At 33.8% G+C, this 27468-nt stretch overlaps 2 protein-coding genes across 2 annotated transcripts in view; both read left to right on the top strand.

Moving 5' to 3' along the window:
• LOC149425297 (uncharacterized) overlaps window positions 1–14510 on the top strand; it is a 45942-nt gene extending 31432 nt beyond the window's left edge. Inside the window, exons 3-4 of the mRNA XM_089650762.1 lie at window positions 14244–14328; window positions 14443–14510. Coding sequence (XP_089506888.1) covers window positions 14244–14328; window positions 14443–14510 — 153 coding nt within the window. The remainder of the gene's footprint in view (window positions 1–14243; window positions 14329–14442) is intronic.
• LOC149425296 (protein rolling stone-like) overlaps window positions 1–27468 on the top strand; it is a 51238-nt gene that overhangs the window by 10941 nt on the left and 12829 nt on the right. The window contains exon 2 of the mRNA XM_089651067.1: window positions 15787–16156. Coding sequence (XP_089507193.1) covers window positions 15823–16156 — 334 coding nt within the window. The 5' untranslated portion in view covers window positions 15787–15822. The remainder of the gene's footprint in view (window positions 1–15786; window positions 16157–27468) is intronic.

Here is a 27468-nt window from a genome sequence, read left to right as displayed (position 1 = left end):
ATTCGTGTGCATAAGCAGCATAATAGAGAAAAGATTACACAAGGAAACAAGAGTCAGCATTTCCTTTTTTTATGGCGAAGGAAATCTTTCGAAATCGGTTAAATTCAACGCATCATATCCGTTATTGTACTTATATAGGAATGTAAGAAATATCCCGTGGTACCGATTTTCCGACACAATTGACAAAGCGACATTTCTCTAGATTCAGAAAATACCTACTGCCATTACCACCCTTACATATAATAAAATATCATGGCCTAATGAGATCCTTTCGTAGGGGGTATCAATTTTTATTGTTTCTCCCCACCTTCTCTCATCCACTCGTCTAGGTGTAACAAGTTATGGATTACCATTATATTTACTACAGTTAGTTATTTCCTCAAATTAGCACTGCCTGGAACGAACTAAATATTTACTCACATTAAGCGTTTACATTTGTTAGCATGCGCGATTAAAAGCCAGACATTTTTCACCAAAATGAAATGAAAACTAGAAATAAAATGTGTGAAGTATATTTCTCCTTGTTTTCTCCTTACTTATTATATTCTACTCTTCACGATTCTTTCACTATACCCTACAGCGAGCCATTGACCATCAACTCCATGCAATTGAATTCTTTAACCGATTTTATAATTTGCACATTTTGGAGAATTGCTCAGCGATTCTTTTCCAATGTAACAACAGATAACAATATACGTTGCAAATTCTCCATAATAGAGCAATTAGAATAATAACTAGGCGAAATAGGTGTTCAAAAGTTACTAAAATGTTAAAGGAACTACATTAGCTAGCAGTGAAACCGATGCTTACCTTGAACGCGATGCGTTTATACATAAAATAATAAATAACCTGTTACCAAAATACTTTTCAAACCTAATGATAAACACCAAGGACATTCACAAACATAACACAAGAATGTGTAGTGAAATTAGGCTACCAAAAAAAGAACAAAGCCAATACACAAAGCAGTGTACTGTACAAAGAAATGCTATATTATAATACGCTGCCGGAAACTATAAAGTCTGCACCAATTGATAGATTCAAACTGGATTGTAGGAGCAATATTAATCAAAAGAAAATGTAATAAGTAATAAAAATAATTTATGTACGTCAGTTACAATGTACTCGGATGTACAAATGGCTAAAATTAAATTAAATACACTGCTACCACAAAAATATACCCACCATTCTAAAAACGTGGCAGGCCGCCACTGAATTGAACAGTAGGTGGTTACCTTTAAGCCCACTTAGGAGAAATAACGTGCACTTATTCACAATGATGCGCTCGGAGGTCTGACCTTCATCTGTAAACACCTGATTATGTTTATGGAGTCAACACGAAAGGGATTTCCACGGTAAAAACAATTAAATACAGTTTCTCAACATTCTCAGCACCCACTCAGAAACCACATGTTGCTCACCGACAATTGGTACTTTTAATGGACTGTAATTTTAACAAGATAGAAAGAATCAAGTGATCGTGTTTTTCATTATGAAAATTAGGAGTGGGAAAAAGAGGCCTATACCATTTTTTTCATATAAAATTTACATTGGATGGTACATTTTGAATGCTATTTCAACCGCCATGCTAGGGATGTAGGGTTGCCCCTGTGTTATAGCGGGTGAAGTTAACAGCTTGAAGATTTTCATAATATACATAATGGTTAGTAAATTATACAATTCCGATTTAGTTAAAATTTTATGAGACATAATTAATTAAATATTGATTAGTATTATATTTTACATGAATTAGGTCAATTGAGGAATGTTGAGATGTGAAAGGAGATTAGAGGGTTAAAGTGTAGAATATATGGGTGTTGTATTTGAAATGTATTGCAGACCTTGTGAATGATGTTTTTTTCTTTTGGAAATTCTAGTGTTTTCTTGAAGGTTTTGTAGTCACTATTAATATGTTGTAGTTGTACATCTAGCACAGTTTTTTTTATAAAGAAAGACAAACACTCCCGGGATACGAATAAGCCGACAATATTTGAATATCTCCTACTAACACCACAGTAAGCAGAAAATGTTGCTGGTGTTATAATGGAGGACTTAGACAGGTGATGAATTGGACACACTACGTCTGGGTGGGACCCAAACTCGATGCCAACTCAACCACTAATCGGTCGTCATCATAAAACATACAATACAACACGAGAATATTTAATGATGATAATTTGTACTCTTTTACATACTTTTCATGAGATAATTATTAATAATAACGAGGAGCGAAAAGATTCAACTATATGCAACGACGAGTATTCGAACATCAAAAACAAATGACACTTGCTGTGGGCTTCTTATTTCAAATTTCTTCATTCCTGCTTTCTTCAAAGGTAAGTAAGACCTTTAGGAAATGGAACAAAACAAGGGAATTTAGGTAGGAACTGGAATTTTGGGATAACAATAAAATTGTTTCAATAGTTAAATAAAAATTGTCATAATAGTTTCATGTTAACAAGGATTCTTACCGTCACGGTTACAGCGGTAAACAGAATATATGTTTTACTCGAATTTTAACGTGTTTAGCTATATTATTGAATAGCTGAACCACCGCGAAATTCGTATAAACTTATTAAAATAGAGGTAGTTCAGATTCACACATATTTTTCATTAAAAATGAAGAAATTTGCCTGAAGATTTTGTGCGAACATTAACCAACATTCGCACTTTCTATCACGAGTTTCATCATAGGTATTTGTGTAACTCGCATTATAACGAATCGCATATTTTAATACTAAGCCCTAAGAGCAAGAAATGTGTATGGATTCCAGCTTATAGCTTAGGCTACGGATTTTGAGATCATGTTATGTATTAAGTTCTATTACAAAACTATGTTGGTATAATATATTATCCGTAAAAAAATATTTTGCCAAAAACTTATTACTTATATGTCATGTCGACTATGAAAACGTAAAAGCGACTAACCTGTATTTTCAATCTTTTACGGGGATGAAAATTTCATTTTAATTCAAAAAATTTGCACATGACGGCCTCCGTGGTCGAGGAGTAAGGCTCTCGACTAGCAATTCGAAGGTCGCGGGTTCAAATGCCGGGTGCACAATAAATGATTTTGTGTAATTTCACAATTTATTAATTTAAATATATAGTATACTTGCGGCACGTTTCAGAGTGGAAGATACTCTCAATATTGCCCTGTTGTAAGATCACCATCCAGAATTGAAAAGTTGCTTGAAGAGACTTTGAAAGTGTTTTGTTAACCAGATCTGAATATCCAGGTACTCCCTCACTTCCTCTCCCCCATCTCCTCCATCTTCCGACTACCTCCAGCCTCACAACATACTCCAATTGTGAATGCCATAGTCTCACTGGCTCCAAACGGTTGGGAGCAGTTGGGACAGTTGGGACAGTTGTGCGATGATGAAAACGTCTTAATACTGTCGCCACAGATCAGCATTGCACGGCATTGCTACGACAGTTTTCATTGGCTACAAAACAACGCCGAGAGTTTTTTTCTCTCCCAATTTGAACGCGGTTTTAAACGTAAATACGTTTATTATTTTTTTAATGATAAACTAATGTTTATAAGACAAGGTTTTATGGATAGCATAAAGGAAAACTAATAATTATAAGCGTTATACTTTATGCTATGCATAAAACCTTGTCTTATAAACATTAGTTCATCATTAAAAAAATAATAAGATTTGACAAGTCAAAATATTTCACCAACAAATGTAGATATAATGTCTCGCCGCCATCTAGTGGGAAATTTAGCACTAACAAAGCATTTCCTAGAAAAATAAATTTGGTTTTTTACAGGTGAAAAAAATATAAAAAGCAGTAATTGTTGATTGAGGTACTAGTAGTACATATTGAATTATTTGACGGGTTGGAAATAAGCCGACATAGCTCAGTGGTCCAGGCACATCAGAAGGTACGGGTTCAATTCCCGTTGGCGGAATTTATTTTTACTCGGGAGATATTTTCAATTTGTATTGATATTTCAGGCCACTAATTATTTATTGCTTACAATTATTTGTAAATACTTTTAATTACGCCACGTTCACGTCTTTCCAAATGAAAATTACGAACAAATAGAAATTACAACGTCTAGAATGTGATGTATTGTGTCCTCAAGTGGTCGACGCGTTTGACTTTGGGAAAGGTTTTGGGTGTGATTTTCAACTTTTTAAAAATTAAGTTTTCCAATATAAATCTGGCCTAACTTAACAAATAATGTGTATTTGTAAACAATAATTATTTAGATGCACTTTAATATGCCATTTTTTACGTGAGTTCTCAACTCCTAACGAAGACCACTTCATCAAATAGATTGGATTATGAGCTCGATTATAGAACCATGACATTTGATTCACTCACGATTGCAACATTTTACGTACTTTTGACCTAGGCAGTGTGGTACAAATTTAATCAATTGACAATAAACATTTCTTTTCCTCAGCGAGATATTTTTCTGGACCTTGAAAAGTCAAATGTTGGCTGTCCACTTTTTCACGAAAAATATGTTTGACGACTTTTTCGGTTTTTTTAATACCCAACGAAATTATGTCACGTTAAAACGGATATCCACTCATTGTATAAAAGTCAAATTTACCTATTGTTCAGGGGACATATTAACATTGAAAGTGTACTGCCAACTAACGACATCGTTCTTTGTCGTAGTTTTGTCATCCAGTGTGACGGTTTATTTCAACAATTTCCTCTCTTCTAAACAATAAAAACCTTTGACTTCTTAGGTATATCGTTAGTATTAGGTAATCCAGTTATTTGAGTGGTTTGCCTAGTAATTCAAAGCGTCGCGTATCGCATCGTTTTAGGTATGAATCCTCTGCAAGCTAAGTCCCCCTTCATTGTACGTGTTATAATTCATGACGAGTTTGGTTTTTTTGTTATGTTTTAAAAAGGTAGTCCAGCAAAGCCGCCACATGGCTGCTAATATATGTAAAACGAGAATGTTTAAATTTTTTTAATGTTGTCTATTCTTCATAATGTTGAGAAGGACTTAATCGAGTAGTGTTTCTTTAACTTTCAGACAGGAAATATTTTGAAATATTTTTCAATCCTGTGTCAGGTGACGCTATACGCATCAAGCGTTTTTTGGACACTTAACAGCCGCGTGGCCACGGCAGCTCCCTAATTGATTTGACCCCCTCTCCTGCCTGCGAGGGTTGCATCATTTTCCAATATCGCCCGGCTATAGCAAGTCCCGCCCACACTTATAACATATCATCTGTCTCGTCTGACCTACTGGTATGGGATTGGATGGTGAGCGAAATGGTGATATAGGCCACACCCAAAAAACGCTTGATGCGTAGGTATTGCGCCGTCTGACACAGGCATATTACATAGTTTTAGAAATCAGACACAGTTGTTCTTGTTTTGAAGGTCATGTGTGCGAAATTTCATCAACCTTGGAACAAAATTGTAAATTTGTATAAATCTGCAATTACTAACATACGACATTCTTCTTTATATAAACAGATAGAAGATAGATAGATATGGAAGACACATACCTACCTACTATCATTTCACTAAGTTTTCGTAACTATTTGTAATTCATTACACTTTCTCAGACATGACTAAACAATTTTATCCCCATAGAAAAGTTTTTGTACCTTTCTATTAAAAATATATATTTGTAAGTCAGTAGGTGAGTGCATCAGTCTTTTAAACATCTTTTGTTACAATTGAGGTCGACTTCTTGGTACCACTTTAATTCAGTCGAGTGAACAAAACAAAAAGTTTTTTATGACGGCCTCTATAGGTAGTATAAATCTCAGTAATATAGTGGAGTCCATTATCTCGGATTATCAACAAAAATACTAATTTCGGTTGTCTGTTTATTGAACGTGAAATTTTTCACGTTCAATGAACTCAAATTTACTTTTACTTACGGTGTTCATTATATCTACCTACAATCAGAAAATTATTTTAATTTAATTAATTAATAATTCTATACTAACTGGAAATGTGTATTTCTTTTGTTAAAATTTTTGACAAGATTTCGTTTTTTTTCATGTTTACTAACAGTGTTCATTCGAAAGGTTTATTTCTAATAATCCCCAGGCAAATTATTTATGAATGATTTCAGCTTCACAATTCATAAATATAAAACACCACATGTTTGTGTTAAGAGAGATTTTATATAATAATATGGCCTATCACTAGGATTATAAAAACTATAATGCAATAATATTAAAAATTTCAGATTAATAACATCGATGGTATTGAAAACAACCTACAGAATATAGAAGCGATGTCAAGGATTTTTATGATCTGCAAATTATTTTCTTATTTTTGTGGCCTCGTTACTGCAAGGTGGTTAATAAAATTAATAATCGAACATTAATGACAATTGATAAAACACATTTCATTTCTTCAAGGAAAGGAGGCGATAATTGAATAAATACTTGGTTATTCTATTTGAAAGTTGAAGATTTGGATCACGGTTTTAGTGGATCCATTTGCTTTGTTTAAAAGGCCATCAAGATAAAATCCTACATTAAGGCCTTTTAAAACATGCGGTTATTAGTTCCGATCTTTCAAGGTTTTCATTTTTTAACAGGTTGTATTATAGTGAATTATCCAAATTATCAATAAATTGGTTTAAAGTAATAGTGGAAATCCTTGAATTGTTTTCCGTGACTTACATATTATTTTGTTGTTCTATTGTTATCAATGTAGCTGGTTTTTATCATTATGCACGTAGATATATCAAAATTAAGGCCATTATCAAAATGTTATTACTTCGATTCTCTGTATATTTTCCATTAATTCTAATTAAAAAATAATTTTAATATTTTAGATTTTCACATCATGTTTTATAACCTTTAGACATGCGTGGTTTGATTTTTCTCCCACTTTAAATTTAATCAAAATTGGTTGTATTCATAGCACAAATTAAAATACTACGCTTTTCTTTTAACTCTTGTTGTGCCGACGCAAAATTTTCGCCGTGCGCCAACTGATTCTTGTCTGTCACCACTTACTTGTTTTTCGCAAAATAATGTAACAAAAATAACCTCAATAATGGAACAATATTGTTCTCTTAATATAAATAATCTTTGTGTTATTTTTATTATTTTGTAAAATTATTAACCTCAACACAGGCTTGTCCTGGTGAGGTTAAAAATTCTAACGTAAAAAAAACTACAATGTAAAGCAACAGTACAATAAACAACAATGTTTTTTGTAAATTGGACCATCTTACCAGATAACGCGTTTATATATTTATATAATAGACTATGATCTACCGTACATAGTTTCCTATGTAGTAATAATAGCTAGTTATATTCCTGCTAGTGTGGTTAGATTCAGAGAAATGATTTTTTAACGTATCCTTAATGATACGCTGGTGTTCAAAAGGTTAAGGTTAATATTAAGTCTGTTTTGTTTGCCTGTTCTAAAACGAGAATTTCTCCTAGTTGGACAGATAAAACTTTTTCATATATTTGTAATAAATAAATAAAAAATATCTTAATCTTGTTACTTTAAAATTGAATTAGAGTGACAAGTGGTCTTTTTTAATTGTAAAAAGTCTTTGTGCAAGGTAGACCATTTTTATAGGCAAATTGGAATGATGAATGAATTAAACTGATGCACCCACAATTTGGGTATGTTAAGAGGAAGGTGCAGAAGTACCTGGCTATTCAGATCTGGTCACCGAACACGGCCGAACCCATTTTAAGTTACTTTCGATTCTGAATTATTCTGAATCTTACACCAGGGCGATACTGAGAGTATCTTCCACTCTGGGATTTCATTACATTACATGAAATTAATTTTTATTTTTAAATGAAATTCAATTAGATGTTTATCCTGTTCGTCTTTGGGTCAAACTATTTAACCTACTAATTCTGATTATTCGTTCCTGTGACTGAGTTTAAAAATAATGTTGTTTCGTTGTGTACCTTGTCTCCAACCGTGATTTACCTGAGCAAATTTAAAAAAGTTAATATTACTATTTTGAGTATACAAAAAGATTAATTTTTCGCAAAGGAAAACTATAACAATTTGTTTTCAGTTATTCCATTTTTTTTATTTATTTCACTTTTCATCCTGTTTGACAGTCGGTTTAAATATGGGTATGTATATTACATTGACACACTTCCCTAATATATTTTTAATGATTTTGAAACATAAAGAGATTAGTCTCAATAGCCCATTATTACAATAGTTAATGTTATACAGATTTAATCACACAGGAAAAAGATAATTTTCATATAAAATCCGCGCGGAAAATGCTTAAAACCATAATGATGATTACGTGAGCCTAAATTTAATCGGAACGATAGTAAAAAATAATCATAATACAAAATATTTTTACCTTTATTCATTAGTTTCAAAAAACCTTCAAATTCCGACATAACAGTGGCACACCATTCTGAAATTCATTGAAATGTTTGATTCAAAAAGACATTATGAAGAAATAATATTCTTGTTATATTAGTATAACGTAACACAATATATTATTTTATACAACTACTTGCATACGAAAATCAACAGTCAAAATAACGGTAACTGGTTTGTGGCCCATTAAATAATATAAATAAATCATTTTAACGGTGTGATTAATGTCAAGGCCAAAAATAAGAATAAATGCTTCATAATTATAGACGTGACGTATAATGTATAAAATATTAATAAGATTATTTAATTTTGTACCTGATGACTATCAAATAATATTTAATAATAATAATTTACTTATTCTGGAATGTGGGGAGGTTAGTGCAATCCCACACGCCTCACATAGAATAAATACAGATATAATATACAATTAAAATAATAAATTTAATAATTGTAAAAAAATGTTAACCTTCGTATTGTGCTCGGTGTCGTGGATTTTTACGCACGTGTAAAAATAACTAAGAATTAATTTTAATTAGCGTTGAATAATTATAACGTAACCACAAGTCGTACTTTCAACACAAGCGTCTGCGTCCATAAAAGAGTCATCAAAAAATTCAAAAAAAAATTGTGAAAACTAATTTTTATATATCATTATTGTTAGCAAATATTATTATACATTGTAAACTGTTTAATTATTAAATAAAAATAAAAATTAAAAAAAAATTCTGAATCCAATTGGGGTTATTTAATTTATCAAATGAATAGATACTAATTGTCTTACTAATTAGATTCTTACACGCTCGCTCAACGTTGGTGTGGTAAAGCCGACCTCGAGCCTGGTTTAAGACCGTTTTAACCAAACAGACGCCATGGTAATAAGTATCGTTTTTCACTGTTCTGACCTTACGCTCGTAATACTTACACCACGTTTTTTAGTAAGGCTGTTATTGTGATAATATGATTTTAAAAAAACAAATACGATTCGTTATGACAACAACGCGTAATTCATACCTTCGTATTTTAAATTAAATAATACCGTCGACCAACAATATCTATTTATTTATGTTCCGTATTGTGTTCCTACATGTGAACCGTTTAAAAAATCATGTTTAAAATATTGTATATAAAACAAAATCTACTATTGTGCAACACGGTTCAGAGAGAGTCTTTTACATTTTTACTGTTCAATTGGGTTCAGAGAGAGCCTTTTACATTTTTACTGTTCTATAGGGTTCAGAGAGAGCCTTTTACATTTTTACTGTTCTATAGGGTTCAGAGAGAGTCTTTTACATTTTTACTGTTCTATAGGGTTCAGAGAGAGTCTTTTACATTTTTACTGTTCTATAGGGTTCAGAGAGAGTCTTTTACATTTTTACTGTTCAATAGGGTTCAGAGAGAGTCTTTTACATTTTTACTGTTCAATAGGGTTCAGAGAGAGTCTTTTACATTTTTACTGTTCAATAGGGTTCAGAGAGAGTCTTTTACATTTTTACTGTTCTATAGGGTTCAGAGAGAGTCTTTTACATTTTTATTGTTCAATAGGGTTCAGAGAGAGCCTTTTACATTTTTACTGTTCAATAGGGTTCAGAGAGAGTCTTTTACATTTTTACTGTTCTATAGGGTTCAGAGAGAGTCTTTTACATTTTTATTGTTCAATAGGGTTCAGAGAGAGCCTTTAACATTTTTATTGTTCAATAGGGTTCAGAGAGAGTATTTTAGATTTTTAATGTTCAATATGGTTCAGAGAGAGTCTTTTACATTTTTACTGTTCAATATGGTTCAGAGAGAGTCTTTTACATTTTTACTGTTCAATAGGGTTCAGAGAGAGTCTCTTACATTTTTATTGTTCAATAGGGTTCAGAGAGAGCCTTTAACATTTTTACTGTTCTATAGGGTTCAGAGAGAGTCTTTTACATTTTTATTGTTCAATAGGGTTCAGAGAGAGTCTTTTACATTTTTATTGTTCAATAGGGTTCAGAGAGAGCCTTTAACATTTTTATTGTTCAATAGGGTTCAGAGAGAGTCTTTTAGATTTTTAATGTTCAATATGGTTCAGACAGAGTATTTTACATTTTTACTGTTCAATAGGGTTCAGAGAGAGTCTCTTACATTTTTATTGTTCATTAGGGTTCAGAGAGAGTATTTTACCCAGTTATATAACGCTCATTAGATTGACGTATAACTTGTGTATAAAAAAATAAAGTCCACATATCGGAAAAACAATAATGTAAAATATAAACACGTTTCTGACTACCAAGAAAACTCCCAGACGTCACATTATATTCAATGGCGTATAGCGAGATGAATCACAAATTAAATTCAAGTTTACCAAGGTCAGGTCGAAATACCTGGCTTCATCATTTCTTCTCACGTTCCTTATTCGTTCTTCTACCTTCTGCGAGGTATGCAGCCAGCAGCCTACAGCCTACAGCCTGGTGCCTAATGACGCTGTCCGTCGTCTGCCGACCATCACAACTGGTTTTTTACGAAGCGAATTCAAGAAACCGGTTTTCAGTATCTAAGCCTTTTATTTTGAGACCTTTGAAGGGCTTGCTAAAGGTAGCATTCGCGAACCTATCAAAGCTCTCACTGTTAAATTTTCTGTCTGGGATTTTATAACACGTTAGTTTAGCAGTGACTTGCCACAGTAACTCAGCATGGTTATGTTATTCGTATGTTATTTAAATAAAATTATTTTATAAGTAATCTGTCTATCGCTTAAGTTTTGTCGGACACATAGTTCCGATATATAGGCTGGCGCCATTCCTTGCAATGCTTAGTAGGTCATTAGATATTAGACTCTCTTCTCTCAAAGCATCGAAGCCAGTGAAGGTGATCCCTTAGAAGTGGGGTTATAAGACAATACTTTCACCAAAATTCATTCAGCAGCATTAAAAACTGACTGGATTGTATTGATTTTTTCTGCGGTATACCAGCATATGCACTACAAGAAAAAATGCTCGAGTGGATATAGCAATTCAAACAATACGCAATCAAGGAACTGAAAGTTTTTTCACATCTCACGCATTCACGTAATAATAATAGGTATTTTGGGACACCCTGTCATTGTCACAATACTATCGTGAAGTCGAATATCTTAGTATACACACTACACAATTCCACAATACTATCGTGAAGTCGTATATCGTAGTATACACACTACACAATACTATCGTGAAGTAGAATATCTTAGTATACACACTACACAATTCCACAATACTATCGTGAAGTCGTATATCGTAGTATACACACTACACAATACTATCGTGAAGTCGAATATCTTAGTATACACATTACACAATTCCCACAATTGTACCAAAATTATTAACCAAATTTGAAAGAATCGATTTTTTACCACTACAAAGCCTCCAGAACCACCAATATTTGACGCCTTACATAATTCATAATCATTATGTACGAGTACAATCGAAAATATTCATTTTGTACATTAACCTTTACAATCGGTTTCAGGGAACATTATTTACGTTGATAGCTGTCCACAGATGTTAATGATGCAATTAAATATTATCGGTTAATTTTCCAGCTGGATCCATTAATATTTGATCATCTCATAAAACCTTTCTGCTGACAGCTGCCGACATAAGTATAATGCGAAACGAATATAAATTAAGTAAACTATTTAATTTACAATCTTATTGGAAAATATAAGGCTTCGTTTTACTTCCTTGTTTCATTTGCCGGTCGGAAAAAAAGAGTCTTCGTCGGCAAGTTGGAAAAATCGCGCAAAGCACACGGTTCATTGTCAATATAATTAGTACCTCAATATTTTCGTACGCCTTTTTTATTGACATAATATTATCTCACTGCACATAATTTTCCACTTGCCAAACTGTTTCTGTTTTTTTCTTGTTGGCAAGATTGTACTATTAACAATCTTAATTATGGATTCCATTTATAAAGAAAAAGTAGATCACACACACAATACAAAATTTTGTCAAAATGAATACGTTATGTCCATTCCAAAAATTACTAATAAATAGGGACAACGAACACTCACTTATCTTTTACCTTCTATATGTACTAAGATGCGCATACTTACAAAAAGCTGACCAAATTGTTTATAAATACATTTTGATCTTCTACAAAATTGTAATCTTTTAAAATTTATAAAAAAAACATTATTATCCATTGATTGTATGCATGCAATTGTATAAATATGCCTATGGGGGTGTTTAAGTATTTTGGGTGCCTTTGAGTGTGTGTATATATCTATCTGTCCACGTATTTTATGTCTTTGTATTGTAGTCACTTGTAATGTTTTTCTTCGGTATCTCTTTGCTATATTGTGACTTCTAGTTATATGGGTGCTTTATTGCTATAATTTATATCATAAAATTGAACTGCTGACAAACTGCTTTGGCATTTAGCGGGTGCTTATAATCAAGAATAAAAATTTAAATTATGTTCACCCAAAAGTTGTTTGTTCCCTTCTGAATTTGATTTAGGATGGGTTGTTTCGGAGAATTTGAACAATTCATCAAATTTCAACGTTCATTTTCAGGTTCTGTGAAAGACTTATTCAAGTTCTGTTATTATATCATTGTAGGCTAGTTGCTTGACAAAACTGAAATAAAAACAGAACTTGAAAAAATCTTTCACAGAACTTGAAAATGAACGTTGAAATTTGATGAATTGTTCAAATTCTCCGAAACAACCCGTCCTTAATGATGAATTACAATTATTTCTGTCTGAAATTTCCAGGGAAATCCAATTTTTATCAAATCACAATGTCATTTTGAAAATAAGCTAGAGAATATTGAACTGTCAAAAAAATATTCAGATACAAAATTAAAGTTTCATTTTTTAATTATTATATTTTTTAAATGGAAGTCAGGTAGAGAAGTTACTTTGGACTATATATGGTTCAGATATGTAATTTATGTGACCCTTTGATGTGAGAGATTGTTATATAAATAAATTAATATGGAAGTTGGACAAAGTAAATCAGCAAATTACGATTTGTCTATGATTGCTTGGCGAATACAAGTTGCTTAAAGCGCGAAAGATATTATTTTTGTGCAATATATTCTGAAATTCTATAAATTATTTTTAATGCGTGCAACATTGTTCTAGCTGGTGTGGATAATGTGTGTAAATGCGAAGAAAGAAACAATGAAATACTGAGAGTAACGCTCTAATTCCTTCAAATTTCGTTCTAAAATATGTACTAACTATGAGATAATCTAACATCTTCTCTCCATTACAGAGATATCTATGGTGTCATAACAATGGTTTAACCTGAACATCATAGATTAGTATAATTACATAGCACAGTTGTTTGGCTATTTCTTCATGTCATTTTTTTTTCGTAAAATACGTAAAATTCGTTGCATTTTTTTTTACGATTATTAACTTTTTGGATTGTGTCAACAGTGTTGAAAGTTTAGAGAAGTGTTTGTTTGTTTGTTGGTTTGTTGATTAAAACAAAAACAAAAATATGATTATTGTAGATTCACTTGGTTCGAACAATTATAATTCTTTTAATTTAACAAAAATAGTTTATTGTTGTAATTAGGATTATTCATTATGGAAGATAACAGTTAACAAGATTTTTTTTTTCAAAACTATCGCACTGAAAACCCAATATAATTACAGTGGGTTGCCATATTAATAGGGACACCTATGGAAAATGTGTTTTTTACACTTTGTGTTCCTAAAACACAGATGTGTATGATTTTAGGTGCGGTTATTATTATTTATTTACAAGGACATTGAATTTAGAAAAATTAAACACCGCATTTGTCCTTAATCTACGATTATTTTATTTTTTTTATTATTTTTAAACATAATCGAACAAAAAGTCAATATTTCGTAATTTCGCCTTTAGCCGCAATAACAGCTTGTACACGCCGTGGTATACTCTCAATACACAATTTTGCAGTAACCTTTAGGTCAGGAGAATGATGCCACACCCGGATGAGGGTTTCGATGAGCTGCTGCTTCGTTGTGATCACCTCCTTGGCAATCTCCCTCTTGGTGAGTTCCTACAGGTTTTTAATAGGGTTCATGTTAGGGGAAGTCCTCGGCCAAGGTAAAACCTGCACATTTTTTTCAGCCAGGAATGCAGTGACAGTCCTGGTTTTATGACAGGGTGCGGAGTTGTGCATACAGACGTATTCCTGGCCATCAGGGAACCATTCTCCGACTTGAGGCAGTAATCGATTTTCCAGTATTTGTCTGTACTGATCCTGCCTCATAGTCCCTTGCACGATGTGGAGGCGCCCCATCCCTTTGGAAGAGATGACTGACCACACCATAATACTGATAGGGTGTTTGATCGTCTCTACAAGGCAGTCCGGATGAAATTTCTCTCCTGGGCGTCGTCGGACGAAGGATGATTAATCCAACAAAATTTTGAATATGGACTCGTCAGAGAAACACACCTTAAAAAAGGGCCATAATCAAACTAATGGAATTTTTTGAAAGCTTGAAAACCACAAAAATGTTAATTACCATATTACAGTTCTCTTTAGTCATGTTTTGGTGCGTTTGGCCTATTCCAGTAGTTTTTTCCTAATATCTACTGTGAGGCTAGTTTTTTAGCTGGCCGATGACCAATGAGGTTCTCCTCAGCCAATATCCTCTGGCTTCTCCTTTGGGAGACTTCGATAACTTCTTTGTTGATTATCAAGGTCAGACGAGCCACACTCTTTTTGCAGTTTTGGAGACAGACGTCTTTGATTTTGCGGCCAGTAAGAGGTGTAGTGATTCGTTTTCTGCCACATTTCCCAATATGATCCAATTCAAGGGGCAGGTTTTGATTGATTTTCTAATTTATCCTGTTAACCACAGACTTTAAAACACCTGTAATGGCTGCTTTATCCCTTTGGAAATGTTGAGTGTTAAACAATAGTGTCTTCACTTTCGGAAATTTTCTTGGGGACGTGTCTGAAGACCTAGCCATACTGAAAAAACAGAACATTGGACTCAATATGGCAAAACTATTCACTGAAATAAAATATGAAAAAAAAAATTACAGAAATTAATAGACAATTAATAATTACTTACATTTTTGTATAGCTAAACTGTTAAAACTCGTAAATATAATTATAATGTATATTTATTTACCAGAACTTCAATCACGCATTTTCACAAAAATGCTGGCCACGTGCAAAAAACCTTAAATTTTCGAGGGATGTGGCACTTTGAGAGTTTTGCCACTTCTTGAAAGTGTCAGTGATGAAACCAGTAACAAAAATAACGAAAGAATGGCCATCATATCCAAGTTATTTAGAAGTAGAGACAACGTAAACATAAAAATCAGGAAATATTGGAACTGTCCCTATTAATATGGCAACCCACTGTAAACACTACCTAACTAAATTATCCGGCGCGGGGGTCATGAAGCCATTTCAGGTTAACCCAACCCGCACAGTATATCTTTGTGATGTAATCGAATAGCGTGTATTTATAGTAGTGTTTATTTGTTTACAGTTGCTGTTGCTTAAAAAATAATACACTACCCCAAAAATGGAAAAAGGATCAAGATGGAAGAAGCACTTCGACAAGTCCCAGGTGAATCTAGAGCACCCCGACCCCGCCCGCTTCGTGAGGGGCCCCTGGCACCCAGGGCCCGGCCCCGCCGTTCGGGCCCCCTTCCTGGCCTTTAGGATCACCATGAGCATCTTGTTCCTGGCGGGCCTGAGCTGGTCCTGCGCAGACCACTGGGACTCCGGCAAGTGGCTGGTGTTCCTCACCAACTGGGGCTTCCTCACCTGCACCGTACAGTCCTTGCTGGCCACCTACCTGGTGCTGCAGGAGTACAGGAAGCAGAGGTCGGCTAATCCGGGAGAATCCACTTTCGGTAAGTTTATTTAAATCCCCTAAGCAATTTATGCAAATAATAAGGTTGTTGAACAATTCTAAGGACGGGTTGTTACGCAGAAATTCAAATGTAACTTTGTAATCAAGTGGCCATAGAGCGCCATTCGTTTTTTGACAGTTGAAATGTCTCCGTTAAGTGCCGATTCCAAGTCCGTTTCATCTTTGGAACAAATTGTGATCAGCAGAAGAGGACAAATATTATGTTTGTAAGCTCGTCAGTTTATTAGAAACGCACCTAGAATCGGCGTATAACGGGGACATTTCAAATGTCAAACAAAATGGCGCTGATTAGCGCGTTGATTATTTTGTCACGCGTGAATATCTGCGAAACAACTCGGTCTTAGAGTTTATTTCGCTCAGGGATGTCCCTGTGTTATGACCAATGAATTATCATAACATCTCACCGCAAAAGTTGGACACGATGTTTGTTAATATTTGTTAGCTTTACTACCCGGCTTCGCTCGAGTTTCAACACATACGAGAAGTTCAAGAAATATGTGGAACAAGCAGTTTGGCGTCTTATCTTGTTTTTTGACAGTATGTACCTATTTAAAAAAATTATAGCTGGTACAGCTGAACTGATTATTGACTTCCAAAGCTACGGTATTTCTAATACAACCGTGAAAATATTCGGTTATTGGTCACAAGTAACACGCATTAAAAATCTTTTATCTAATAATCAATTAATATTGTTAGTCATCTATAAAACCAACATTCCGTTGATATTCAGGACCACTTTTGTTTCACCTTTCTTTCATGATAGTGTCACGTCTGATGTCACGTCTGATGAGCGTCTGATGAGCATGGACCCTTGTCAATCACCAGGGCTATTATGGGGCTAAGGCAAGAAGACATAATGTGTAAAAGCATTGAAGAACCTTGATCATGTTGTCACGTCTGAAGGTGTTTTGAGAGTCCGCCAGCGGTGAGCAGGTTGCGCCGGGTAGAGATTCGTCTGATGGAGTGCGCGAGGCCATCCTCAATTAAACAGCATCCATTGAACGTTTAACGGAACAATTATGATTCATCTTTGTGTCACCTCGACAGCATGCTTGGTAATCCAGTGTAGTCTCCAAGGAATTACGATTCACAAATAAAACCATTTTTTAATCCAAATAACCGATTGTATATTTTCATCTCTTCAAGCCACAACACTCGAACAAGCACAGGCCGATCTCACACAGGAGTCGAAACGTTGGTTATGTGTTTTGTAAATTTAAACGGAAAGTCTCCAAAGGATAAGTTCAAGGTATCCGCGCGATCTTTTTCTCAAAATTTCAATCTCCATTTTTTCTCGCCTAACGCCACGCGCACCGCGGAATCGTCCTCCCGCGTATTGTTCCCCAATCTACCTACCCGCGTAATTTTTTGCTCGCCCGTCAAACCGATCGCAGGGCAGCCACCCGAAAAACCGTCAACAAAACAATCATCAGGCACTACCGTGGCAATCCAAACTTGCACAATTCTTTGACGTTACAATAGGTACTCGGGGTTGGTGGAAACTTTGGTAAAAACAGATACATCGGAAAGCATGCGTAATAATCTTGAGTAAAAAACAGATACATCGGAAAGTATGCACAATAAACTTAGGTAAAAACAGATACATCGGAAAATATGCGTAATAAACATAGGTAAAAAACACATACATCGAAATGCGCAAAAAACAGATACATTGGTATGCGCAATAAACTTTGGTAAAAAGAGATACATCGGAAAGTATGCGTAATAAACTTAGGTAAAAACAGATACATCGGAAATTATGCGTAATAAACCATGATATCACGACCAAAGAAAAAGCTTGGTTCGATATTCATTCTGGAATGAGATTTACCATCATTGAAATTATTATGTATTACAATAGAGGCATGATTCTCCCATAAAGTGTAGGTTTACGAAATTATCACATCAAAATTAAGTACATCATCCAAATCATAAGGCAATGTAGAACCCATGTTCTGAATGTCGAAGACATGAACATTTCGAAATTGATAAAAATCGCCCAATGTGTCAGAAATTACCTCATTCATGGCCAATTTTATGTTGCAATATCACGAGCAGAGCATGAAAAACAAATACATTATGTGCACAAATTAAATTAAGTTCATCAAAAAACAACGTACTTGGTCAAATGGTGAAGAATACCACAAAAGTACAAAAGCTAACATCTTGAAGAAAACGTGGATCACGTGATATGAGTACCTACAAGATAGTAGACTCGTATTAAAATAGAATTATATCATTGCAGAATAAAAAAAAAATTTTGCAAAAATAATTGCATACCATTATTTCTCAAAGTGGGTTGGCAAATATACCAAAGCATATCATGGTCCTGACACACGACTTTGGCATAATAGTATGTTAAATATTTATATCCAATTCTCTGCAATTTACTTACGTTTCTGCAATGGCACGCAGAAAATAGTTATTTCTACAAAAATAGTTTATGTAACCAAACAGAATAACTACTCCTAACGTGTGTAACACTACTGATTCGTCGGTCAATGTCTTTATGTAAGAAGTAGGTTTATTACTATGTGATTAGCTGCTACCAGCCTATTAGTCATTAGCATAGTTCATAGTGACGTAACAATTTTTCGTCTAGTTCGTGGAATTCGGCAAACCGTGAACCTGTGAATCATTTCCGGAAATCAATATGAATATAAAGGAAAAATCTCCATTGGAAAACACATGGTTGAATTTATACGTTCAAATTGAGAGTACAGGTCAAATAGAATCTTCGATTCATCTGGCTTACACCCTTTGATAATTAAAAAAAAAAACAACAACATTACGAATGATGTTTTATAATTGGGCAATTTTTTTGACATATAAATAATACGTAAAGATTTTGTCCCGGGATTAAAACAATGATTATATCTACGTACTGATTTATTTCTACTGTAGGTACTTTTTACATCGAACTTCCTTAAAATTTTCATGTAATTACTCGTGTGATTAAGTATTTGGTTCGATAACTTGTTTGTTTGGCTGCAGGCCAATTTTTTTTTTCTTTTTAAAGAGACGCATGAATACATTCTCAATAATTATTTGAAGAAGTTTAATTGGTATCATTATTTTGTGAAATTTATTTTTAAATCATTTATTAAAAAAAAATTACCTAAATTAAGAGCATTTTCTGAACCTATAACTAACACCACGGGTGGAAATTTTTATTTATGAAACAGGTTCACCGACCTTTGTCAGTGTATACGGGGTGTTGTCAAGGAGATGTGCCTGACTTACTTTATATATTTTGTTTATTATGGTTCTACTTATACATTAGTATATTTTTTGGCCTTCCAGTTTTGTATCACTTAAACATTATATCATTTTGCTTTGTTACGTACCCGTGTTCTTTTCTTCTATTTTCTATACTTTGTTGTTTTACACGCTTACAGGGGTTATTTATTACTTCTGAAATTATAATTTCTCGTGTTATTGTTTTTATCTTATGCTGTAAGTTATATTACGTAAAATCAGAAAGGCGTTATTGATACGAATAAATAAATAAAGCGTTTCATTCTCCTTAATAGTTAGTACAGATATTAATAACAATGAAGGTATGTTAATTTTGGAAAACAAAAAATTTAACATACTCTAAGAAAAGCCTTGTTTCAAAACCGTTATTGTTTAGGTATTACGTATCTTGTTAGCAATATATTATTTAGTTCATGTCTGTCAATTTCGCAATCGATATGTTCAATATTGTATCGGAGAGACTTTGTTGTGTTGTGTATTATAATGGACTTAAGCTTACGAAATACGGGAAGCAAAATTTGGTTTATTTTGGGCCCAAAGAGTTATAGACAAAAATGGATTAGTAGGAACGTCAATTTGTAATCAAATATTTCAATAGATTTGTGAAATTAACACGAGTTGTTTCGTTTATTCAGTCTTTTGACAACGTCCCGCTGACGCATTTGCTGTGAACCACGAAGCCACAAATTTATTTTGCCTACAACGCAAACAATGCTAATTTATAAAGAATACCTCCATTCCGAATGCATTAGTCATCTCACATAGGTATATGATAATTATGAATGTGTGCATTGTGAATGTATACATAAAAAATGCAACGAAAATGGGTTTGCATGACCTTTGAAGACACATCCACAGATGAACTTTTTCAACGGTGCCAGTAAGTTTGATACATTTAATCAGTTGACACTTTGGATAAAGATTGCATGCCGGTTTATCAGCCAGGTAAATTATTAAATACCTTTCAAATACCTTACCGACCAAAGTTATTGCAAAAGTTATTCCAACGCACTGTAAAATCAAAGCCATTGATCGCACTCAACCTTTAGTAAAATGATAATGTATTTATGTCGTGCCCTGTGACCTGTGCATTTTCATCTCATCAGTTTAGTTTGGATATTGTTCATTGGCGGCCTTTACAGTATGACAGTTTAACTTTGCAGTTAGTTCAGTCGCTAGTGTAGATTTTGTGGACCTGTGAGAGCATTGGTTTTTCTATGGTTATGTTTTTGTTCATTTGCCAACAAAAATTGACTTGACTTTGCGATCCGTGGCGTCGATAATGTAGATTTTTTTAAAATAGTTTCTCGTTCATTACCCGACTGCAAAACTCTTGGTATCAAGCAGTTTAGGTCCCTCATACCTTATATTCTTACTAGGATATTCCCGGGAATTGCCCACCGGATCTGACAAACATCCTCTTCTTTATAAAAACAAATAAATACAACATGATTCACCGGTCAAATAATCAGAACCTGACCTGATTTAACTTACTGCAGATTGACACTAATTTCAGTAGAAGTTTCCCCGGAAATAGTACCTACCATTCATATTTAAAATTTGCCTGAAATGGCTTTAGCTAAGCTTTGTGATCTTTTGTGTTCGTCTCCACTACTTCAAGCTAATAATAATCCCCAATACAGGAATTTCATAGGTATTACTGTCTGGGCTAAAATAGATAGAGAGATCTTTTCGAAATATAACAAAGATTTTCTTTACAATGTCCTTGTTTGCGTGAAACCAGGACATTTTTCTTATGATTTTTTTGTGCCAAAAAAACTGAAAATCCAGAAAATATACAATAATTAAACAAAGGTAAATATAAATAACCTTTAAATTAATATCCGCCAGTTCGCCAGTTCATAGACTACAGGATATCCATGTCGTAATTAGTGATTATTTATTACGTTGTGTAATTCTAACTAAATCCGTTAACTGGTACCGCGGTATTTACTAGAATATCAATTGGAAAGGAAAAACATTTGATGCTAGAGAACGGTTGCGGAATTTACCTTAACGCTTGCACCAAACAGGATTTTCAGTAAACGCCACAAAATGCACGCAAGTTCGATGTTTCTACAATCTATGCACAAATATCTGGCTTATTAAATAATACTTGCATACTTGCAAATCAACTAAATGAAGATAAACATAAACCAAAACAGTATTTCTTTACAGCTCGACAGCGATAATTTTGCATTCAGTCATTCGATGGCATCGCTGATGTAGATTTTGTGAAAAAAACCTGCTGATTTAAAAAATACTTAATTCTTTTGTTAGTTCCTGTTTTGACTGTAATGGAAAAGGTTTTTTTTATTAATCAGATTTCCATTTTCGTTCTAGGTCATTTACTATTCCTTTTAAAAATACGTAATGGGTACCTACTAATCGTATGATGAGTATTTTTGGCTACCATTAAAAACAGTAAGAAGTTATACCCTTGGAGATATGTATATATATTTCCTAGTAATAATAACCAGGCTATTTACGTACATATCATTTTTGGAAAACAATACGCGCCCCTTTCAAGGCTCCTACAATAATAATGTAATTAGATACCTTTAATAGAAAATTAAGTGGATTAAAAAAGGTTTCATAAAATAAACGAAAATCGTTACGTTTTTTTTAAAAATTTTTTTTATTATCTGTTACTAGGTACTTACTATACATTATGTATCCACTGTGCATTATGTACTACTTTAATATTAAATTAAATAATTTTAATTCTTCTCATAATATAACCGGCTTTGAAATGCACACATTTGTTATTATATATTATATTTTTCTGTTCAGTTTGGTGCCTTATTGTCGACATTTTTCTGTTCAGTTTGGTGCCTTATTGTCGACATTTTTCTGTTTAGTTTGGTGCCTTATTGTCAACATTTTTCTGTTCAGTTTGGTGCCTTATTGTCGACATTTTTCTGTTCAGTTTGGTGCCTTATTGTCGACATTTTTCTTTCAGTTTGATGCCTTATTGTCTACATTTTTCTGTTCAGTTTGGTGCCTTATTGTCGACATTTTTCTGTTCAGTTTGGTGCCTTATTGTCGACATTTTTCTGTTCAGTTTGGTGCCTTATTGTCGACATTTTTCTGTTCAATTTGGTGCCTTATTGTCGACATTTTTCTGTTTAGTTTGGTGCCTTATTGTCAACATTTTTCTGTTCAGTTTGGTGCCTTATTGTCGACATTTTTCTGTTCAGTTTGGTGCCTTATTGTCGACATTTTTCTGTTTAGTTTGGTGCCTTATTGTCAACATTTTTCTGTTCAGTTTGGTGCCTTATTGTCGACATTTTTCTGTTTAGTTTGGTGCCTTATTGTCAACATTTTTCTGTTCAGTTTGGTGCCTTATTGTCGACATTTTTCTGTTCAGTTTGGTGCCTTATTGTCGACATTTTTCTGTTCAGTTTGGTGCCTTATTGTCGACATTTTTCTGTTCAGTTTGATGCCTTACTATCGACATTTTTTTATGATTTACCGCTGTCTGTTAGTTAATGAAACGAGAATTTTCTCACCATAAGTTGTTGGTACAGTAAATTGCATTACATAAGTCAGAGGCGGATTTGCCCTTAGGCCTATGTAGGCCCGGGCCTAGGGCGGCCAGATATTAGGGGCGGCCAATCGTGACAAAAAAGTCACAGATGATAACAAGAAATTACTTCCTAAGTACCTAAATATTCTACGTACGAAATAGCGATATGCAAGAGCGTGTTCACACACAGCACACAGCGCGCCCCCACGCCCCGCAGCCACCCTCGCCACACCTATCATGCTGTGAAAAAAAACTGTGAAACACTTATATATTATTGTTTGAGAATAAACCTGAAACTAGTTAAATAAATTAAACCTAAAACTGTTTTAAATGTTTTATTCAAATCCTTGAAACCTTAGAAAGTATTACAAACTAGCAGCTATTATAGTTAACTAAATTTCTTAATCGATTTCGATAAAAATTGTCAATAAAGTAAATTCATTATGCAGTCTATAGTCTATATCAGGGGTCTCCAAACAACGGCCCGCCAATGTCATCAATCCGGCCTGCGACAGTCGACAATTATACAGTAATTGAACTAGCGAATTTAGCAAGCGTATTTTTTTACATTAATTCCACACAGGAGGCTTTGAGGAAAATATTTTCACTCACGACCTATGTCATCTTAGGTGATGCTGTGTGGAGGGTATTTTTAAGGAAGGGAAGGATAGGAAGTTCTGAAAAGGAAAATGTATGAGGGGTGGGTAGGAATCTGGGGATTAGTGTGTCCAGGAGTGACGGGACGTATGAATACATCCCTCCAACTGCGGTGCAAGGCGATGGGTCAAGATAGTCCGGCTGGAAAGGTCAAAAGGCCTCCCTCACCCAGTCTCTCTCGATCCGGCCCGCCACGCAGCAGGTGGGCAGACGTATCCGCCGCCAAGACCTGGACAAATCTCACCACATGAACCATGAATGATAATGGCAGGAAAATTAAAACGGTTTTGACCCTAGGAACTTACTGAAAAGTTTGAATACTTCTGGTCAATATGATGGGTAGATACTGAGAAAGGGGCGGCTACATGGTCTGGGGCCTAGGGCGGCCAAGACGGCAAATCCGCCTCTGACATAAGTGCAGTTTCCCATGCACTTACTTGATAAAACTCTGTATTGGGAATGTCTTGCAGGTTCTAGAACAAGTTTTTATTGCTTCATTGGAAATATCTCATGTATCGTTGGTAGGGATTTTTCCCCGTCTAGAATAGGTACCGATTATTACTTTGATATTAATCATAATGCTTGTTTTGCAAATGCGAATCAGATAATGGATACCAGCGTAAATATTATTACGTAAGTTTGATGCTCGTACATGTTATATTATTGCGATTTAATTTCTAGGTAAGATTTAGTTAAAATGATAGTTGTATATAGCTGTAGATCTTTTTGTGAAAAATAACCAATAGCAGAGATAAAAATAATATATTCACGGGAACTGGCTCAAAATATGAACAAGTTTATAAATTAAAACAAAATCTAATACCTATAATATATAACATTAAATCGTCATAAAAATACTATTTTCGGTTTTGGATCTGTTTGTTCGTGTAATTCTGGTTCAATTAGCTCGAATTTAAGGACGGGTTGTTTCGGAGAATCTGAACAATTCATCAAATTTCAACGTTCATTTTCAAGTTCTGTGAAAGATTTTTTCAAGTTCTGTTTTTATTTCAGTTTTTTCAAGCAACTAGCCTATAATGATATAAAAACAGAACTTGAATAAGTCTTTCACAGAACCCGAAAATGAACGTTGAAATTTGATGAATTGTTCAGATTCTCCGAAACAACCCGTCCTAAGTGTTATTTTATAAATTTGAACTGATTGTGCGAAGAATTCCGAAAAGCCACAAGGAACCTACATATAATATAATATTTATTTTCATTTTCAAAATTGGAACTGATGTGTCAAGAATTCAGACTATCCCGTACTTTTCACGTTTTGAAATTTGTAGAACTGCGTTTTAATTTAGAGTTTTTGTTTACATTAATAATCAGTATTGTTATTTTTTTAGATAATTTTCTTTCTCTGTTCTATTTATCCAAAGTAAGATGACATTTGTTTTAAAGGGCGGGGTATTATTGTTAACAAAACGTTTGAGTGGGACAACCATTAGGTTTTGTTAAATATAGAAAAGGGAATTATTAAAATTATTTACCCCCTTTGTATAGCAAAGACAAAGAAAGGAGATAGCTTGGGGACAAAATTTAAAGTGACCCACGGTAGGTACATACAGTAGCTTCTCATTTGAACGCTAGATGGGACTGGAACCTGCTATTGCCGTACTAATATGCACGAATATTAAAACTAAATTAATAAACGGGTAGTGTGTGAAATCCCTTTATGTACCAATACTATTGTAGCATATTTTGTAAGATCATTGACCAAATTACCTCCATAGTAGAGCCGCCATTGCGTGTGAGTGGAAAATAATGTTTATTATTTCCTCAACGTGTAATGGGAACCCCTCATAAGTAATTACCTAATTATAATTTGACTTTGTATTTTGGAGGTCCAAGAGAAAAAAGAGAAATAGCACATTTTGATAATATATGTATATAATGACCTTTATAATTGAAACATTGAACTCATAATCTATTCATCACCATGAGATATACCGATAGTATAAGTATGGTGTGGATGTTTCTGGTGTGTCCAAAATAATGCAAATTTTTCCTTATTTTGACACACTAATGAATATCGTTAAAAATTGTGATTATGATTATCGCATTAAAATAAGTCATTTTAATATTTTCATTCTATTATATTTAACAGTTTGATCACATTCCGAAATGCTTCCAACTGGCTACAACGTCATTATGACAACGCCATTAAGGAACGTCATTAAATGCCACTAGCTGGTAAGCCGGCTGTCAATAACGTCGCCCGGTGTGACGGTTTTGGCGGCAAATTCCATTCAATGTGCCTGCGCGTTCAACACGCTCTTGTGTCCTGTTCAGGGTTGATCAAAGCAAAACGAACTCTAAGCAGAATTCTTGCCTGAACAGACTATGCAATAATTAATATCCAATGTTGATATTTTCAGTTGCTAACTTACCAAATACAAGAGGTCCATAAAAGAATATTTCTCTGATGGTTTGTGAATAATGTTTGTCTGTATTGTTTTTATCTCTATTATGATTTGATTTATATCTACAACCTCTCTCCATGGCTATAAATGTATTGTTGTGTATTATGTAAATTTTTCGTTTTATATAATCTTTTGTTTTGTATAATTTTTTAATTCATATTCCTTTCTCACAAATTTAATTTACTTATTCCATACTGTGCTGTCTCAGTAGAGGTAAAGTCACAAGGAGGAAATCCATAATTGGTTTTATTTTACTATACAGGGTGTATCGGCACTAACCAGACAAACTTTAACCAGCTATTCCTTAGCACATTTGGAGTAAAAAATGTTATGGGCACTTTGCTGTCCGGTAGCATTTTTTTTTGAATTAAAAACAAAAAAAATTAAAATTTCCACACTACATCACTGTCATTGGCATTGCGTTTCGTGTTAAACAGCTGTTATAAGCAAGTGTGTCAAAAAGCGTCTTCGCTCTTTCGCACACACTAAATAATAATAGTTAAAAATGAGACGAATGGTGCCGTGCTATTTCGTTGTGACTGTAAACGTGCGCCAATATAGGTACACACGTGCATTATTCAACGGAATTCGAATAAAATATTTGCCAGATGGGTTTTCAAACTTTATCAAAGGATAAAACAGTGGCGACATGTGGTGAAAATATGAATAATAAATTTTTTATTAAAAAAAAACGTTACCGGACAGCAAAGTGCACATAAGATTTTTTACTCCAAATATGCTAAGGAATAGCTGGTTAAAGTTTGTCGGGTACGTGCCGATACACCCTGTATAATACTTATTCACTAACTGATTAAATATAAACTGTCGATTTCCTGAAAATGAAAAAATAAAAATAGCATATTTAAATTTGTTATAGAAAATTTATTCGTCAGCATAAAATCAATTAAAAATGCCGTCATTATCATTTCATTTTTTTAAGAAAAAAAAGTGAAATTACCCAAATCTGATTTAAAAAAACAATAGTGAAAATACCATATTCTTATTTTTAAAAAGCAGTCACAATACCCCATTCTGATTTGTTTTAAACAGTGAAAATACCATATTATGGTTAAAAAACAATGTGAAAATACCCTATTCTGATAAAAAATGTTCAAACCTTTTCAATATCGAAATTCATTCTTCAACAGGTAATCAATGTCTAAAGAGTACTAGTAGTCAAAAGGTCTTACGTAAACTGCTTATAGCTCAATAAAATAATGTGTCAAAATATGCTAATAATACAGGGTTTTCCAATAAGAGGTGTTATTTTGATATTCAATCGTAAAAGATCAATGGTTTCGTTGCTTGTGTGACACGTAGCGCCGTCTTGTTGAAACTAAACGTTGTCCAAATTAATAATATCCAATTTCGGCCATGAAAAATCATTAATCATCTCTCGATAGCGCAACCCATTCACCG

The sequence above is a fragment of the Hesperophylax consimilis genome, chromosome 3 (assembly GCF_061612785.1).
Source record: "Hesperophylax consimilis isolate HC1 chromosome 3, BYU_Hcon_1.0, whole genome shotgun sequence".
Lineage (NCBI taxonomy): Eukaryota > Metazoa > Arthropoda > Insecta > Trichoptera > Limnephilidae > Hesperophylax > Hesperophylax consimilis.
This window is presented reverse-complemented; position numbering and strand designations above follow the sequence as displayed.